Source organism: Panthera pardus, unplaced genomic scaffold (genome assembly GCF_024362965.1).
Source record: "Panthera pardus isolate Hobbes unplaced genomic scaffold, ASM2436296v1 HiC_scaffold_21, whole genome shotgun sequence".
NCBI lineage: Eukaryota > Metazoa > Chordata > Mammalia > Carnivora > Felidae > Panthera > Panthera pardus.
In genome coordinates, this window is record NW_026526777.1 from 62,194,097 (window position 1) to 62,211,199 (window position 17,103).

At 39.9% G+C, this 17,103-nt stretch overlaps 1 protein-coding gene across 1 annotated transcript in view; it reads left to right on the forward strand.

Moving 5' to 3' along the window:
* Window positions 1–17,103, forward strand: part of KMO (kynurenine 3-monooxygenase) — a 62,899-nt gene that overhangs the window by 25,185 nt on the left and 20,611 nt on the right. Inside the window, 6 exon segments of the mRNA XM_019423138.2 lie at window positions 1,855–1,924; window positions 3,042–3,139; window positions 4,338–4,427; window positions 11,756–11,804; window positions 15,286–15,373; window positions 16,729–16,894. Of these exon segments, the coding sequence (XP_019278683.1) occupies window positions 1,855–1,924; window positions 3,042–3,139; window positions 4,338–4,427; window positions 11,756–11,804; window positions 15,286–15,373; window positions 16,729–16,894 (561 nt within the window).

Consider the following 17,103-nt stretch of genomic DNA (forward strand, 5'->3'; position numbering starts at 1 on the left):
TCATTGAATATGGATGATCTTACGAAATATAAGTTGTTAGCAATGAGGCGGTAAATAAATTGCTATAACCTACATAAAGCTGTCAGAAGGCAACACTATAAAGTCTTGAGAAGACAACAGACAAAAAATTCTTCATAATCTCAAAGTAGGAAAACATTTCTTAAACAAGATACCAAATGCATTATTAATAATGTCAAAGATGGATAAAGGTGACTGCATTAAAATAAAGAACTCCTTTTTAAAAGCCACTGTAGAGTCTCACACTTGAAATGAATAGAGCAATATGTCATCATACTTCAGTAATAAAAAAATTCTTTAAAGATATTATAAAGTTTAAAAGGGAAGCCACAGAATGCAAGAAGACATTTGCAACATTTAAAAATGATGAAGACTGTACTCAGATCTATGAATAACTCAAGTTATCTGTAGGAAAAAAAGACAGATAATCCAATAGAAAATAGGCTAGAGGCTTAAACAGGCACTTTATGGAAGAGATCCGAACAGCCAGTCAGTATATGAAAAGGAGTTTGACCTTTCTAGCAGTCAGTCATATGCAGATCAAAACCAAGTGCTTTCCTATCTTACCCATTCACCAGAAGATTTAAAAGTTTGAGAACACCAAGTGCTGGCAAAAATAGACTGTCAGAAACTGCTGTTGAGAAAACACACTGGTACAAAATTTCGAAACAGTTTGACACAATAAAGGTGACGATACATAAACCTTTGACCAGGAATCCCACTTTTGTGTATGAACCCTGCAGAAAATTTATGCACCTCTGTGCCAGAATACATGTACAAAAATGTTCTTTGCAGCATTGTTAATAATATTCCTGGGCCATCATTTCACAATGTAGACACTTATCAAATCATTATGTTGTGTATGTTAAATTTATACAATGTTATATGTTAATTATATTGCAATAAAACTGGATTAAAATAGGGGTGCCTGGGTGGCACAGTCAGTTAAGCACCCGACTCTTGATTTCGGCTCAGGTCATGATCTCACAGTTTTATGAGTTCAAGCCCCACGTTGGGCTCTGGGCTGACAGTGCAGAGCCTGCTTGAGATTTCCCCTCTCTCTCTCTTTCTCTCTCTGCCTCTCCCCTGCTCTCACTCTCTCTTTCTCAAAAAATAATAAACTTGAAAAAAACTGGGAAAAAATATTCCCAGAGCAGAAACAGCTCAAATGTCCTTCAACAGTAGAACAGCTAAATAATCTGTGAGATGTTCAGGCAATGAAGAATCATACAGTAATGAAAGTGGGTGACCTGGAGTTTACGTGCAGCTGTATAGACGAATCTCAGAAGCATTATGTTGAGTTAAAGAAGAAAAGATACATAAGTGTGATTCTAATTATGTGATTCAAATGCAGACAAAATTAAACTATCCTGCCTTGGGATATATACCTAAGTGGTAAAACTATAAGGAAGCAAGGATGGGTTATTACAAAAGTCAGAATAACATTTACTCATAGGTGAAAGGCTGGGAATCTTAATTGGAGAGCAGGTGGGGGAGGTATGGATGGGTAGAGTGGTGGTTATATGGATGTTTGCTTTCTAACTATTCTGTAAACTGTACACGTTTTAAGATCTTTATGTATGAAAACTATATCTCACTATAAAAATTAAAAAAAAAAAACAAAACACCAAAGCTACCTCTTGAAATGATACCGTTTAATCCTGAGTTAATCCCACTATTTTTCCAATGGTGCTTTCTGGTAGTGACTGAATAAATCGACGTGACAGCCAAATACAGTACAAATACAATGACACATGATGCTGCATTTTACCAGTAAAAATTCCCTATATTTGTGACGTCAGATAAAAATATGAAAAACCTTGCTTTAATTCCTAGGTTGGATCATTAAATGCATGCTTCCTTGCAAAGAGGAATTTCCAAGTTGATGTATATGAAGCTAGGGAAGGTAAGACATTACTGAAAATTGTGAGATGTGGTTCTGATTCTCTGACCTCTTTCTCTTTACATTTTCTTTTACTGATATAACCATCGTATATCAGTGGTATTTCAGAATAGCAAGAAAAAGATTTCCACTGTAAAACATTCCTCTATCATCTTTCTCTTTCCTTTGTGTGTGTGTGTGTGTGTGTGTGTGTCCTTATAGGTATTTTATTTTTTTATTTTTATTTTTTTAATTTTATTTTTAATTTTTTTAAATTTTTTAATTAAATTTTTAATTTACATCCAAATTAGTTAGTATATAGTACAAAAATGATTTCAGGAGTAGATTCCTTAGTGCCCCTTACCCATTTAGCCCATCCCCCCCTCCCACAACCCCTCCCGTAACCCTCAGTTTGTTCTCCATATTTATGAGTCTCTTTTGTTTTGTCCCCCTCCCTGTTTTTATATTATTTTTGTTTCCCTTCCCTTATGTTAATCTGTTTTGTCTCTAAAAGTCCTCATATGAGTGAAGTCATATGATTTTTGTCTTTCTCTGACTACTAATTTCACATAGCATAATACCCCCCAGTTCCATCCACGAAGTTGCAAATGGCAAGATTTCATCTTTTTGATTGCCGAGTAATACTCCATTGTATATATATACCACATCTTCTTTATCCATTCACCCATCAATAGACATGTGGGCTCTTTCCATACTTTGGCTATTGTTGATAGTGCTGCTCTAAACATGGGGTGCATGTGTCCCTTCGAAGCAGCACACCTGTATCCCTTGGATAAATGCCTAGTAGTGCAATTGCTGGGTTGTAAGGTAGTTCTATTTTTTGTTTTTTGAGGAAACTCCACACTGTTTTCCAGAGTGGCTTCATCAGCTTGCATTTCCATCCCTTTACATTTTAAAAAGAAATTTTTTTTTTTAGAAAGAGGAACTTCATTTTTTTTAACCTCAACTATCTAAATTTAACTTAATACAAAATTACTACTGTTAGTGTTTTCTTTAAAGGAGTTAACAAGGTCTTTTAACTTGGTCCTGAATGCACCCGTTATTCAGGTGCTATCTGCTCACTCTGTCCTAAGATAATAATGAGCTGTGTGTAATAGAGAGTCTACTTTCAATGTCTTAGATCTCCGAGTGGCTAAATTTGCACGTGGAAGAAGCATTAACTTGGCCCTTTCTTATAGAGGACGGCAAGCCTTGCACGCCATTGGCCTGGAAGATCAGGTACCTTGTTAATGTATTTTCCTTGTAAAAGATAATACCTGCTGTTTTCCAACAATTGCATGCTCTTGATTTCATCCAGGCTCAAAGCTCCAATTAATGTCAAGAACCTTTGCATGGAAACTCAGTCTACAAAGGTTTTCCAACTTCTAAATTTGGCAGGAGGGTGAACATTGGACACTTGGGGCAGCCTGGGGAACTGGGGCATGATGAGGGCAGGGGGATCCTGTGACTCTCCCTGATGATCTCTTCCGACACTGGGTTTGCAGTCCAATGGTGGGTCTCAGCCTGCAGGAAGCGTGACCTGAGGTTGCATCCAGGGTGACAGGAGGCCGGCCTACAAACCTCATTCTTTTGACCATACAAGTCCATAATCTCTTACCCACAATTCTGTACTCCAAAGAGCTCTGGAAACAGAAAGCTTCTCATCACTGATTCAGCAGCAAACCTGACCAGATGTGACGCTTTTTATGGCTTAAAAAAAAAATCTTGGTTAGTGTGAATGTGTTTTGCTACAGATATTTGTGCTCTGTTTTGGGGTGACGCCTCAGCGTCCACTGGGTGTTATGTGAGATCCTTAGAATTACCCATCTAAAATTTGAAAACGTTAAAATCCTGAAACTGATGTGCCCTCAAGGGTTTGGATAAGAATTGTGGGTCCTCATGTAGGCTCAGCGTTGCCAAACTTCTCACTGTCTAGCAGTAGCTTGGAAATATGAACACAAGTAATATATTTTTCTGCTATACTTTTGCTGACAAAGTGCCTTTTCAATGATCATATAAACCAGCATGGATGTCAGTTCTATTTCCAGTTTCCTCAGATACGTGTGTGGGAAAATACCTTGCATGGGGTTTTGGGAGTCCTGGGTTTTACTCCTCATGCATTGCTCTGTTTTGTGATCATGAGAAAATCACTCAGCCTCTCTGACACTGACCCATTTTCCTTAATTGTAATATGTGATTTAGACCAGATAAAAGTTAAGTCGATTCCAAAAGCTAAAGGTTAAAAAAATCAAAAATTAAGTTCTGCAGGAACATAGCTTTCCTTAAGTTTCTACAACACCGTGCTTCCACGGCTCTTTGCACTATTTTTTTAATTTTTTGAAAATATTTGAAAACTCACATTTTAAAACCGATATCTGTCTTATTCTATGATGCCATATTATGCTAATTGAAATTGATATTTCTTGGTTTATTTCAGATTGTAGCCCAAGGTATTCCCATGAGAGCAAGAATGATTCACTCTCTTTCAGGAAAAAAGTCTGCAGTTCCCTATGGGACCAAGTCACAGGTTGGTTTACCCTGAAGATAATGTTTACTTACAGTGGAGTCTAATGTCTGGAACTTGACCCTTGCTTATTGGCCCTTCCTGTCTCTAGATCTGTCTTTGACATTGCCTGTGTCGGTCTGCAATTTGGACACATACACTAGTTAATAAGTTAATCCATAGGAGATGAGATGCTTACAACAGGGCTCCATTTCTAATAACCATTCAATAGAAGTAAGTTACATTGTCATCACTATTAGGCCCTTTGCCTCTACGCATTATTCATGTTGGCCTGGGACACATGGCCTTTCTCTCCCATCTCCTTTCAGTTACACAGAGAAGATTACTATGTATTTATTGTCAAGCATAAAATGCAAGAACAACTCTAGAGGGTTTTACACTGTTGTTACCTTCTCCAAACTGACTCTCTTGCCCTAAATTTAACTGTAATGGAATTTAGAGAATGAACCAAAAATGTGTTTAGTGCTATATAATTTCTAAAACAACAGAGGCCAGATGGTGAAATCAAGTTTACAAAAGAAAATCCATTATTCTGCTTTGTGTTTCTATTATCTTTACATAGTAACACACGGAGTGGGGAAAGTATGTATTTTTATCTAATATTTATACCTTCTAAGTTTGTTTCTTTGAGACAGAATGAGTGTACCAAACAGCTATCAACCAGAGAAAAACTCCAACTTGATTTTCCAACAAGGCCTTATTTTATTAAAGGCAGAGCCCAAATGAAGTTTATATTCTTTGAGTCTCTGAGCTCCCACAGAGCTCCCACTGCAGGTGGATTAGCGATTCTCAGACTCCTCTGGGATCTTGTTAAAGTGTGGAGTCTGATTCTGTAGGGCTAGAGTGAAGGTAGAGATGATGCATTCCAAACACACCCAAGTGGTGTCCATGCTGCTGCTCCATGGACCACATTCTGGGCAGCAAGAGATAAAGCACATGTGCTCATGGGAACAAAGTCTGTGTGGCTCTTGTGATGGTACAAGTGGCTGAAGCACCTCACACCCGTTAGGATGCTACTCTCAGAAAACAAGAATGAAAACAGAAAATAACAAGTACTGGAAAGGATGTAGAGAAGTTGGAATGCCTGCGCACTGTTGGTAGGAATATAAAATGCTGCAGCCACTATGGAAAACAGTGTAGCCATTCCTCCAAAAATTAAAAATAGAATTTCCCATATGATCCAGCAGTTTCTCTTCTGGGTATGTATCCAAAAGAACTGAAAGCAGGGAATTGAAGAGATATTTGAACACTCATGTTCATAGTAGCATTACTTATAATAGCCAAAAAGTGAAAGTTACCCAAATGTCCATCAATGGAGAAACAAAATGCAGTGTCCATGTATGTAAGATAATAAAAAAATCTATATTGGTTTCTACCCCTTGTTCCTGGCACAGAACTCCTAAAACTCTTGTAATTTCCTAAGTGATAAGAGCACTAGGAGATCTTTTCTTCTAATATTTGGTCTTTGATTGTAATTCCTAATCCAGAGCTCCTAAATCCCTTGGAATTTCCTGGGTGATAAGAGTGTCTTTTGTTCTAATGAGGTAACTCTCTGTGGGCTCCTGGATGGGGGCTGGTCACCAGAAAGACCAAGCCTTAATTGGAAGTTTGGAATTTTCAGCCCCACCCATCCAAAGAGAGGGGAGAGGGGCTGGAAGTGGAGTTAATGATCCAACATGCCCATGTGATGAAGATGCCACAAAAATCCCAAAAGTATGGGGTTCAGAGAGCTTCCAGGTTCATGAACACAAGGAGGTACTTGGAGATGGCTCACCCACAGAGGGCAAACACATATCTTGCCCTACACGTTTTTCTATCTAGATGTTTATCTGTACCCTTTAAACAGTAAGTCTACTGTTTTCCTGAGTTCTGCGAGCTGCCCTAGCAAATTAATTGAACCTGAAGAGGGGCTCATGGGAACATCTAACTTACAGCTGACTGGTTAGAAGCCCAGTTGCAAACTGTATTGCCATTGGCATTTGAAGTGCGTGTGGGGGAGTGGGGGGTACAATCTCATGGCACTGAACCCTAACCTTTAGGATCTGAGGCTATCCAGGCTGATAGTGTCAGAGTGATTAAATTGTGGGACAGCCAGCTTGTGTCACTGAGAAATGGCCTGGTGGAGGAATCTCCCCCCTCTCCCCACCCCGCGAAACACATCTGGTGTCAGAGTGTTGTGCATGTGGTAGTTAAGTGGGAGGAAAGAAGACATTCACCAGAGGAGAAGGGGAGGTTTTCTATACAACATACACTGGAATACTATTTGGCCTTAAAAAAAAAGATTGTGACACCTGCTACAACATGGTTGAAACCGGAGGGGACTTTACACTAAGTGAAATAAGCCATTCACAAAAGGACAAATGCCAAATTACACTTATGTGAGGTATCCAGAGTAGTTAAATTCATAGAAACAGAAAGTAGAATGGTGGTTGCCAGGGCCTGGAGGGAGGGAGAAATGGGGAGCCATTGCTTAATGTGTAGAGAGTTTCAGTCTTATAAGACGAAGATTTCTGTGGATGGATGTTGCTGATGCCCATACACAGTGTGAAGGTATTTAATGCCACTGAACTGTGTACTTAAAAAGGGGTTAAAATGGTAAATGTTATATCATGTGTGTTCTACTCGATAACATTTATTTAAAAAGTGGCAGAAAGTAAAACATTCCAACAACTAAGGGCCTATGGGAGATGGGAGGGAGTGGGGAAAGATCCATTTTTTTCCATTTAGTGACTTTCTAAAATAGTAACCTGGGGCGCCTGGGTGGCTCAGTCGGTTAAGCGTCCGACTTCGGCTCAGGTCATGATCTCACGGTCCGTGGGTTCGAGCCCCGCGTCGGGCTCTGTGCTGACAGCTCAGAGCCTGGAGCCTGCTTCCGATTCTGTGTCTCCCTCTCTCTGACCCTCCCCTGTTCATGCTCTGTCTCTCTCTGTCTCAAAAGTAAATAAACGTTAAAAAAAAATTAAAAAAAAAAAAAGTATGTATTTTGGAGTGCCTGGGTGGCTCAGTCGGTTGAGCGTCCGACTTCGGCTCAGGTCATGATCTTGCGGTCCGTGAGTTCGAGCCCCGCGTGGGGCTCTGTGCTGACAGCTCAGAGCCTGGAGCCTGTTTCAGATTCTGTGTCTCCTTCTCTCTGTGACCCTCCCCCGTTCATGCTCTGTCTCTCTCTGTCTCAAAAATAAATAAACGTTAAAATTTTTTTTTTTTTAAATAGTAACCTGCTTATTTTTGGCATGGTAAAAACATAGGTACAGAGTCTTAATGTATGAGCCAGGCAGGAGAAAGAAGGGGAAGAAGATCCACTGATCATCCCTGATCAGATAAACAGTTTTGGATAATTAACATGTCCTGTTCAAGTGGCTCCAAGCTGGGCTTGGCGTTGTAGGAAAGGAACACAAGGTTCACACATACCAGTCAAGGGTAAGCTATACCTACTAAACGTATCCTGTCATAAACACTAACTCTTCTGTGTTCCATACTGCGTGCTAGCGCTGGTTACTGAGGACTGGGAGAGGAGCTTGTAAGCATTGAGGACAGACGGTAATCAAGTTCTTGCAAAAAGAACTCTTCTGAGAGATGGAGTGCTCAGCTGTATGGTTTGGAGAGGGAGGAAGCTTCAGTTTTCCGAGAAGACCTCACGGAAAAAGCGAGGATTGAGGCGGACATTTTGTTTAAATATTAAATCGACAGCAAAATAGTGTTCTCCCAATTAAAGGAGCATCCGTCTATGGACGGAAGTTGGGTGAGACAAGAACTCTAAAAATATATAAATGTTTAAGTGCCCAGTGTGTATTGGGTAAGAACACTTGTGATGCACTTTCGCATTACAGAATCATAGCGTGATCAGCAACCTTGGATTCGTTGAATCCAACCACCTTGTTTTACGGATGATGAGACAGCCTGCATGAGTACATGAGGTCAACATCAAGGGAGGCACAGGGCAGGTGTCCTCATGGACAGTGGCCAGTGCAACATAGGTGTAGGAGGCGCTCCCAGGAGTGCTGGGCAGTATTGCTAAGTTGTATTATTGCTTTTGCTAAATTGAGAGTGACCACAGTAATCATCCCTACCTTTGTCTTGGATTCACAGGGAGTTAGCTAAGAAGGCCAATTCTGACATCATTCCCTCCCCAGAGACTGAGCCAACAAAGTATGAGTAGACAGAGGAATAAAATATGGTTCAGAATATCGGAACATTAGATGAGCAGAGGGAAGTGGACCTGAGCACCAAACTGAGTTTCTTACCCCCAGCACTGGAGTGGGGGTGGGACAGCTTCATTTCTACTGGTGCCCAAGAGGGTGAAGGTGTTGGTGGGAGTTACCATATGGGACCTTCAACACAGAAGAAGCAGGAAGTGATCACTCACCCACGGTCCTGTCATTCTCAATTCTTAAGAACTCAGTCAGTGCTAAATTTGCAGCCACCTTTCTTTCTTTGGTTTGCATCATTACTCTTAAGACAGGGTTGAACATGGGGCCTCCTTTAAGAACTACATAAAATTTCCTTGAATCACTCAATTCCACAGCCTGTGGAAGTCAAAAGCCCTCCCCATGACCCCAGGATTTCTGCAAATCCCCAGGCAGCCCATCTTCTGTTGGCATCAACCTTCTCTGAGCCTCCTTCCTCCAGCTGTTGTATTCTCTGCCTTTCCTCCCTGGCAGGGTCCAGACTCTTCCAGTCTTGCTCATTCCAGCCATCTCCCTCCCAAATTGTCCTGGGAACTATCAAAATATTCTCTGACATACAGAGCAGGTCAGAGCTCCCCAATTTTTTTAATGATGCAGAGAAAAAATTTTTTTAATTTTATTTTAATTCCAGTGTAGTTAACATACAGTGTTATATTCCTTTCGGGTGCACACGATAGTGATTCAACACTTCCATATACTACTAGGTGCCCATCAGGATAAGTGTACTCTTAATCCCCTTCACCTATTTCTCCCATTCCCCCCCCCACCTCCCCTAGCTCCCCAGTTCCTATGCCCCAAATAGAAGAATAGAGCCCCCTTAGTAGAAGACATTCCCTTTTACAGGCTTTCAGGATATAGGGTGTAAACATGTTTTTCTAAAATATTTGAAAAAGTCAGCACTGCAACTCTTGTTCTACAAATCTCCAAAGGAGATTATCAAACTTCCTTTAGGTTTCATTGTTAATGTTTTGGTTACAAGGACCTCTTTATACTTCCTGACTTGTTTCTTCTTTTTTTAATCACTGTTGTATTTTATTAAGGACATTTGTGAAGGTTCGTTTGAAACAACCTGGTCTGTAAAATACAACTGAGTCACTAAGCAGCAACAGACAGAAGCCAGTTTCAGTCTTGGATCAATGTTGAATTCATTTATAATTACTCTACTATATGTCTAGGAAGAATACATAGGATTTTTTAAAATGCAATATGATGAGTAAGGACAGTTGAATACTGACTCACAAAATAGACTAAATTGTAGTCATTCGAGCTATTTGAAATTTATGGCTGCCAGCTGACAACCAGAGTTCTTTTTTGTTTTTATCATTGTTGTGATAAATAAGTTCAATAAAGCTATCCAGATAGAAAATGTGGAGCTGGACTATGAGAACTATTTCTTTGTAGCCTTCACCAGAGATGCAGTTCCCCCCCACCCCCCACCAGTCTTATCGAGAAACAATGGATGTTCATCACTATATAAGTTCAAGGTGAACAACGCTATAATTTGATTAACATGTATGGTGAAGACTTGTTTGTTCTTATTTTTTCTTCATAAGACCAACTTTTTAGAATAGGCATTGGAGAAGTGGGGCTTGATGGGGGGGGCTCTAACTTTCGCCTGCAGATGCCGGGTAGAAGGACAGGGACTCTCCACAGGACCCATGTGTGTATCAGTTCCCAAATGATGCAGATGTCAACCAAGCCTGGCCACTGATAAGGAAAGAATAGTTTCCCTCCGTATATGAGTTTCCCTAATTTAAATGTTTCCAAACATATTTTGAATGGCAAGTGTGGTTTCCATTGAAATTAGGTCATTAATGACACAGAAGACTGGAAAACAGAACAAAAGAGGCAGAGAATGAAGTCCTGTTCATTTTAATTCATAGCAAAGACACAGGAAGCCCCTCTTCAGTCATTGTCTCTGTAGCATGACCGAATTGTTTTTACACCAACTGTAGGGTTCACTGTTAATATTAAATGTTTACTTTGGGATGAGGTGAAGATTTATAAAATGAGCATATTTGTATGAAATGATGTGATGTTTCAAAATTTGGGAAACATATGCTTTAAAGTTTTAAAGAATAGGTTCACCCTGAAGTGTGAGGTTGTATTATGACTTTCACGGGCCCTAGGTGGGCACTTTCGCCTTTGTGGGTCCCTCTCCCTCTGAAACAATAAATATTAAAAATTAGATTTTAGGAGGGCATTGGTATAAAGATGAAAATAACCCAGGCTGGGGTGCCAGGGTGGCTCAGTCAGTTAAGCATCCAACTTTGGCTCAGGTCATGAACTCATGGTCTGTGGGTTTGAGCCCCACGTCAGGCTCTGTGCTGACAGCTCAGAACCTGGAGCCTGCTTCAGATTCTGTCTCCCTCTCCCTACCCCTCACCTTCTCGTGCTCTGTCTCTGTCTCTCAAAAATGAATAAACATTAAAAAAATAAATAAAAATAAAATAACCCAGGCTGGATTCATCCTCATAGATTCATTACATTTATTTTTTTTCTTCTAATTTCAGTATAAACTAAAATTAAAACATTTTCGTGAACCCCTAAAAGTATGTGGACCCTGGGCATTGTGCCCACTGTGCCTTTTGGAACAGGCGGCCCTGTTTAATTGTCCTATAAAGTCAGAAATAAAGAACACATGTCCCAGGGAGGGCTGACCCTGCTTCTGTGCACAATTTCCTCACCATTACCATCCCCCCCAACACACATTCCTTTCACATTTAATGAATGCCTTCCAGGTAGTCTCCTTAGGAAATACCACATTTATTCCAACGTCGCTGTCATTACTGAAGTTTTTCTAACACATCAATTTGTAGATCTAAGATGAAAATATAAGATGTTGTTAAAACTACCTTAGTAAAAATAACATTTTTGCTATAAAAGAAGGATTTGGTTTTTATAATATCAAACCTTGAAAAAGCCAAAGTTGTAACTTGAACATTGTTTTATATGTATTTGGTTAAAGTGTTTATTTTTAAAAGGCTAATTAGCTAAATGGTTATAAAACTAAGTTTGCAAACTTCTGCTAAGTATTTCCTATTGCTGAATGAATAATAATGAATAATGTGAATAATAATGAATAATAATGAATAATATTTGTCTATTCTTCAGAAGTAAACAGTATCTACTATATTTTTCTTGCAGTATATTCTTTCTATAAGCAGAGAAAATCTAAACAAGGAGCTGTTGACTGGTAAGTCCAATGCTTTATTCAGTTGTCACTTTCAGTAAAGCACGTAAGCCTAACCCTGTTACGTGATTCACTGGGATTTGCTTACTATTCCTTTTCATGGGTTATTCATGGGTTATTAAGGGCAAGGCTATGTACAATACAAAGTCCTTGAAAAGTAGTAGTGATGCATCCTCTGGCATCTCTTTTTCATCTTGTCACTGATCTAAATAAAAATCATTTGTTCAACACACGTTGAATTCCTATTGTCTTTTCTACACTGGAATGAATGAATGGTCACCCTGAAGAACTCATGGACTAGAGGAACAACAGATACCCTCGAATGATTTGCAAAAAGACACGATTAGCTCTTCACTATGGAAAGATAAAAAGCAGTAGTTGAAGGCTGAAGAGGGCTGCAGTCTTCAGAGTATTATGATAATCCCTGGGTGCATAAAGCCAACCCTGAACTTAAAGCCAGAGCACAGGGGCCAATTTGTAGGAATTGTAGGAAACCAAATAGCAGAGGGTGTAGGAGGTTGAAAAAGAGGAAGGCATAAAACATACCTTGAGGACTGTAATGTGTTACAGACACACCCATTAATGGAGAAGCCACTGGATTGCAAATTAAACTTGCAGCATGGATGATCAGTGCAATCACTTGCCAGGTAGCCCTTGGCCATAACAGCTTTTTCTCCTCTTCAGTATTTGTGCTAATTAGATTCATTCCCTGCAGAACATAACACTTGAGTAATTCTATCTTTTTTTACATTTTTTAAGTATGAAATTTATTGTCAAATTTTCCATACAGCAGCCAGTGCTCATCCCAAAAGGTGCCCTCCTCAATACTATCTTTTAAATCAACTCCTCTCTGTAATCCAGCAGCCTCTGAGTTCTGGAGAGCAGAGTTTCTACATGATTATCTGTGTTTCTCCCCACCCTTCTACCCAGAATGATTCTGCAGTGTTTCTGTTGAATTGAATTGAGCTGGCAGGAGGTGTGCTGGGAAGATCACTCTAGCTGATTCACCACGGACTTCAGAAATAGGGCTCAATATTCTTCTTAATTTTACTTCTTGACTTACATTTGCAAGACCATCTTTTGGATGGGTAGATGGGGGGGGGGTAGGTGGCTAGATATACTGATATTGATCTCAAGAAGCCACAAAACAGCTTTTTAAAAAGTGGTATGGCCAACCTAAGACAATCTCTTTAGAGTATCTCTGAATTTATTAAGAATGAGAGCACTCACTGAGACCCCGGGAAGTGTGTTAAGTGCTCTATAGAGCACTCTATAGATGCTCTATAGCGCATCGATTTTTATAACCCTCCCAACAGCTCTGTGAGGCAGGAACTCCTTTTCCCTCAGTTTGACAGGGGAGGAGGCTTCTCATGCTCCCCGTACAGCAGCCCACACTGCTAATAAGTGGTAGAGTCTGTGCTGGAACTGGATCTGTTACTCCAAAGTCCATGCCTTTATCTCCTAGAGTCAGTGCCTCCAATATTACACGTGAAATATCTGCTAGCAGTAGGAGCTACAACCTGGGAAGAGCTGATCTTGGTGGACAGACCAGAAGCTCCCATACCTGGTTTTCCTTGGGAACGTTCTGCACAGTGTGCAATTTCATAAATGCCAGAAATATGTGAATAAAGTGTACATGAACTTTCTCTTTTTTTCATTTCATTTATTTTATTTTTATTTTATCTTTTTTTAATAAGTTTCAAGTTTTTATTTAAATTCGTTAGTTAACATATAGTGTAATATTAGTTTCAGGAGTATTTAGTGTTGCATAAAATACCCAGTGCTCATCACAAGTGCCCTCCTTAATACCCATCACCCATTTAGCCCATCCCCCCCCCCCCCGGCCCCCCCGGGCCCCGCCAAACAGACTCTCAACCTCTAAACGTTGTTTGGCATATAAACTCTTTCACACAGCTGCCCTTCCTTTACACAAACATGTGAGCTGCCAGCTCCATGTGCAAACAGTCCCTCCTGACTGCACAGCCTCCCCTCTGAAGGTGTGGTAACAAAATCATTCCCCTGCATCTCATGTAGGATTGTTTCATGGTTCACTGTCCAGGGCCGGGAGGGAGGGGTTTGTTAATAATTGTTAAGTAAAGCAAGCAGGAAAAGGACATGCAATCAAGTAAGTTTGATAAATCCTGCATGAAACAAGTTTTGAAAGTTTTCTTACAGTATTTCTCAGGGCCTTTATTCAGCTAGTCTGCATTATGGATTTTCTAGGGCAACACTGTCCAAGATTTGGCCACAAAGGCCAGCCACTTGTATAATTTAACATTTTATATTAACCACATTTAAAGGCCTAAAAAGAAACAGGTGAACTTACTTTTAACAATATATTTATATCCAAAATATAATCATTTCAATGGGTCATCAATGGAAGACAGTGATGCATGAGACCTTTTTTATTTGGTACTAAGTTGTCAAAACCCAGTGGGTGCAACACATCTCCATTTGGACCAGCCACATTTCAAGGGCTTGAGCCACATGTGGTTGAGGACCAGGACCGCACAGCCTAGAAGGTCAGAGTGTTAGCATTTTTCCAATCACTCTGACCACAAAACAGTTTTTTTAGGGAGCATATTCCAGGACTAGTGTTCTGTGGAAAATTCTTTGGGATGTATTAGTGTGCACTTAAATAAAAAATAAACGTAATTTAATTTAATTTTTTCAAGAGTTAAAACACATTTAGGGTTTATAAAAGATATCCTTAGTTGTTCAGATAAATTCTGATTTCTCCAAAGTTATTTGTCAAAAGATTTCTTAAACATAGGTAAGTAGATCTGACTTGCAGCTTTAAGAACAGTAAATAACCTATAATTATAGATCTCCTATCCATGAGAATTAATAGGGGCAAAAATCATATTTTACTGCTATGGCAAGAATATGATAATTCATTAATTTCTATAGATTGCTAACAGGCAAAATAAAAAAAAAAGCACCAGAATACTTTGATTGTATTTATTGAGAAGTTTTAGATCTTCTTACTCATTTTTTCCCCTCAGTGTTCCAGTGTTTGATCACAAAAAGAAATTAGTATCAAAATCTATATCTGTGACTTGACTCAGAAGTCTAGAGAACTACTAAAAAGAGATATAGAATGAAGCATAGCATGAGAAGAGGAGTTTGGCTGAGTATTTGTAATCACAGAATCAGAAATTAGAGGCAAATTTTAAAATATGTGATGCCTGCTTCTTTTCCAGGGTGACAACCATCACAGTAACGTAAGAATTTGCATAATGGAATTAGTTGTATTTTTTCGGATGAGGATAGTTGATTTGTATTCATCTCTTTTACTACCAAATTATCCTAGAACATTTGCCAAATAGTTGTCAAATTACCACTTTGTGCTAATTCATTATTACAGTCTTAAGAATAAACATCTCTATCATTACTGTTCTCAGGAAATAACAATTTCAATTTCATTAAGTGAAATAAGAATTGGAATTTCATTTCCATTTGCTCATTTTCTTTGTCTCCTCAGCTGTTGAGAAATACCCCAATGCAAAGGTGCACTTTGGCCACCGGCTGTTGAAATGTAATCCTGAGGAAGGAAGGATCACAGTGCTTGGGTAATCAGTGGTCTTGACTGCAGAGGTGAAGGGTTAGAGCAGTGAACTGTATCAGTAAACTTTGTTCTTTGGCTTCTTTGAAAGATTTAAATGATCACTAAAAGGGACTCAAAGAAACATCAAAAACCAGCCTTTGGATGACTTCTGAATACCAACACAAGTGACTCTTCTTGATTCTCGTGCAGGCTCAGCATTCTACCATGTTCCACACTGGTAGCCACACTCTTCAAACGCTCTCTGCCCTGTGTTCCCTCTCCTCTTTCTGGAAACTATTTGCCTCTCCTGGGCTGCCTCTATGTCCTCTAAAGTTCCTAGCTCCATGTCCCATCCTTGGGACATGTCATGGATTCCCAGTCCACTCAACCACCACTTAAAAATTCCCTTGGCTAAAATGAACCTCCCTAGCCCACGCCTCTGTCTCCCCTCTCAATCCTTCTTTCAGTACTAATCCATGTTAATGTTCTGTTAAACACCTTCACAGGCACTGCTTGCCATGCTTTCAAACATATCTTAAAACTTGACCATCTATTTCTCTCCAAGCATGTCCAGTCCTGACCTCCTTAATGCCGTTAATAATTAGAATCATTCTTGGTGTGCCCTTTTCCTTACTTTCTCCCATTAAATCTATGACCCTGCCCCATCTTTCTTACTCCCCGGTTGGCTTCAGAGCCTATGTCTTTCTTCTGAGGCCCATGGTCCCTGGGTTCTCACACTTGCACACGCAGTCTACTGCAATCACCTTGTCCTCTCCTTGTCCCCTCCCCCCTGCACTCTGCCTCTAGTTCAATACCTCCAGTGCCAAATGAGTTTTCCTAAATTACCACTCTTCATTCACCATCCCCTCAATGGAAAAAGTTATTTTCTCTTTTGCCAGAAGAATGTATTTAAACCTTTTGTCTTAACATTAAAAATTCTCTTCTTCTCCTCCCTCTTTTCCTTCCCCATATTGTACTCTTTTCTTGAGCTTGTCTTCCAATACCCTCCACTCACGCTAAACACACTGTTCCTGGCAACTCCTGTGCCATCTCTGCCCTGGTCCATCCCTTCCCTCACTCTGCCTTCTTCTCAAGACTCTTCCTTTGTGCAGGGGACTCAAGCCTTAGTCACATTTCATTGGCCTGGCATGTCCTTATTAATTGGTGTAGTGGTGTTATTCTCATTCTCATGAGCAACACCACCATAGAGGTGAGGGTTGTCATCTTTACTCTATAGCTACCAACTCTAAGCTCAAAATCAGATATGTACAAGTGAGGAGGGGCCCCCTTGAGTTGCTACTTTTTATATCCAAGAAGAGGAACAGCATCATTTTTACCACTAGATTATTTTTTTTTTGGATGGTTCATTTTATTTTTCAGATCTGACAAAGTTCCCAAAGATGCCACTTATGACCTCATTGTAGGATGTGATGGAGCCTACTCAACTGTCAGAACTCACCTCATGAAGAAACCACGCTTTGATTACAGCCAGCAGTACATTCCTCATGGGTACATGGAGCTGACGATTCCACCCAAGAATGGGGATGTAAGTCCTTTCCCTTCTTTGGCTTCTTCCCATAGCCCTCCTGCCCCTTGGACTAGTGAAGATGCATATTCTAGTGCACTTGTTCTCAATAGCATATTTGGATGAGTTCTGAGGTCTGCTATAGTCCTTTGCAAAGAATAATAAGTTGGGTGTACAAGTATCCCCTTAATATAATTTTGGGGATCCTGGATGGCTCAGTCAGTTAAGCA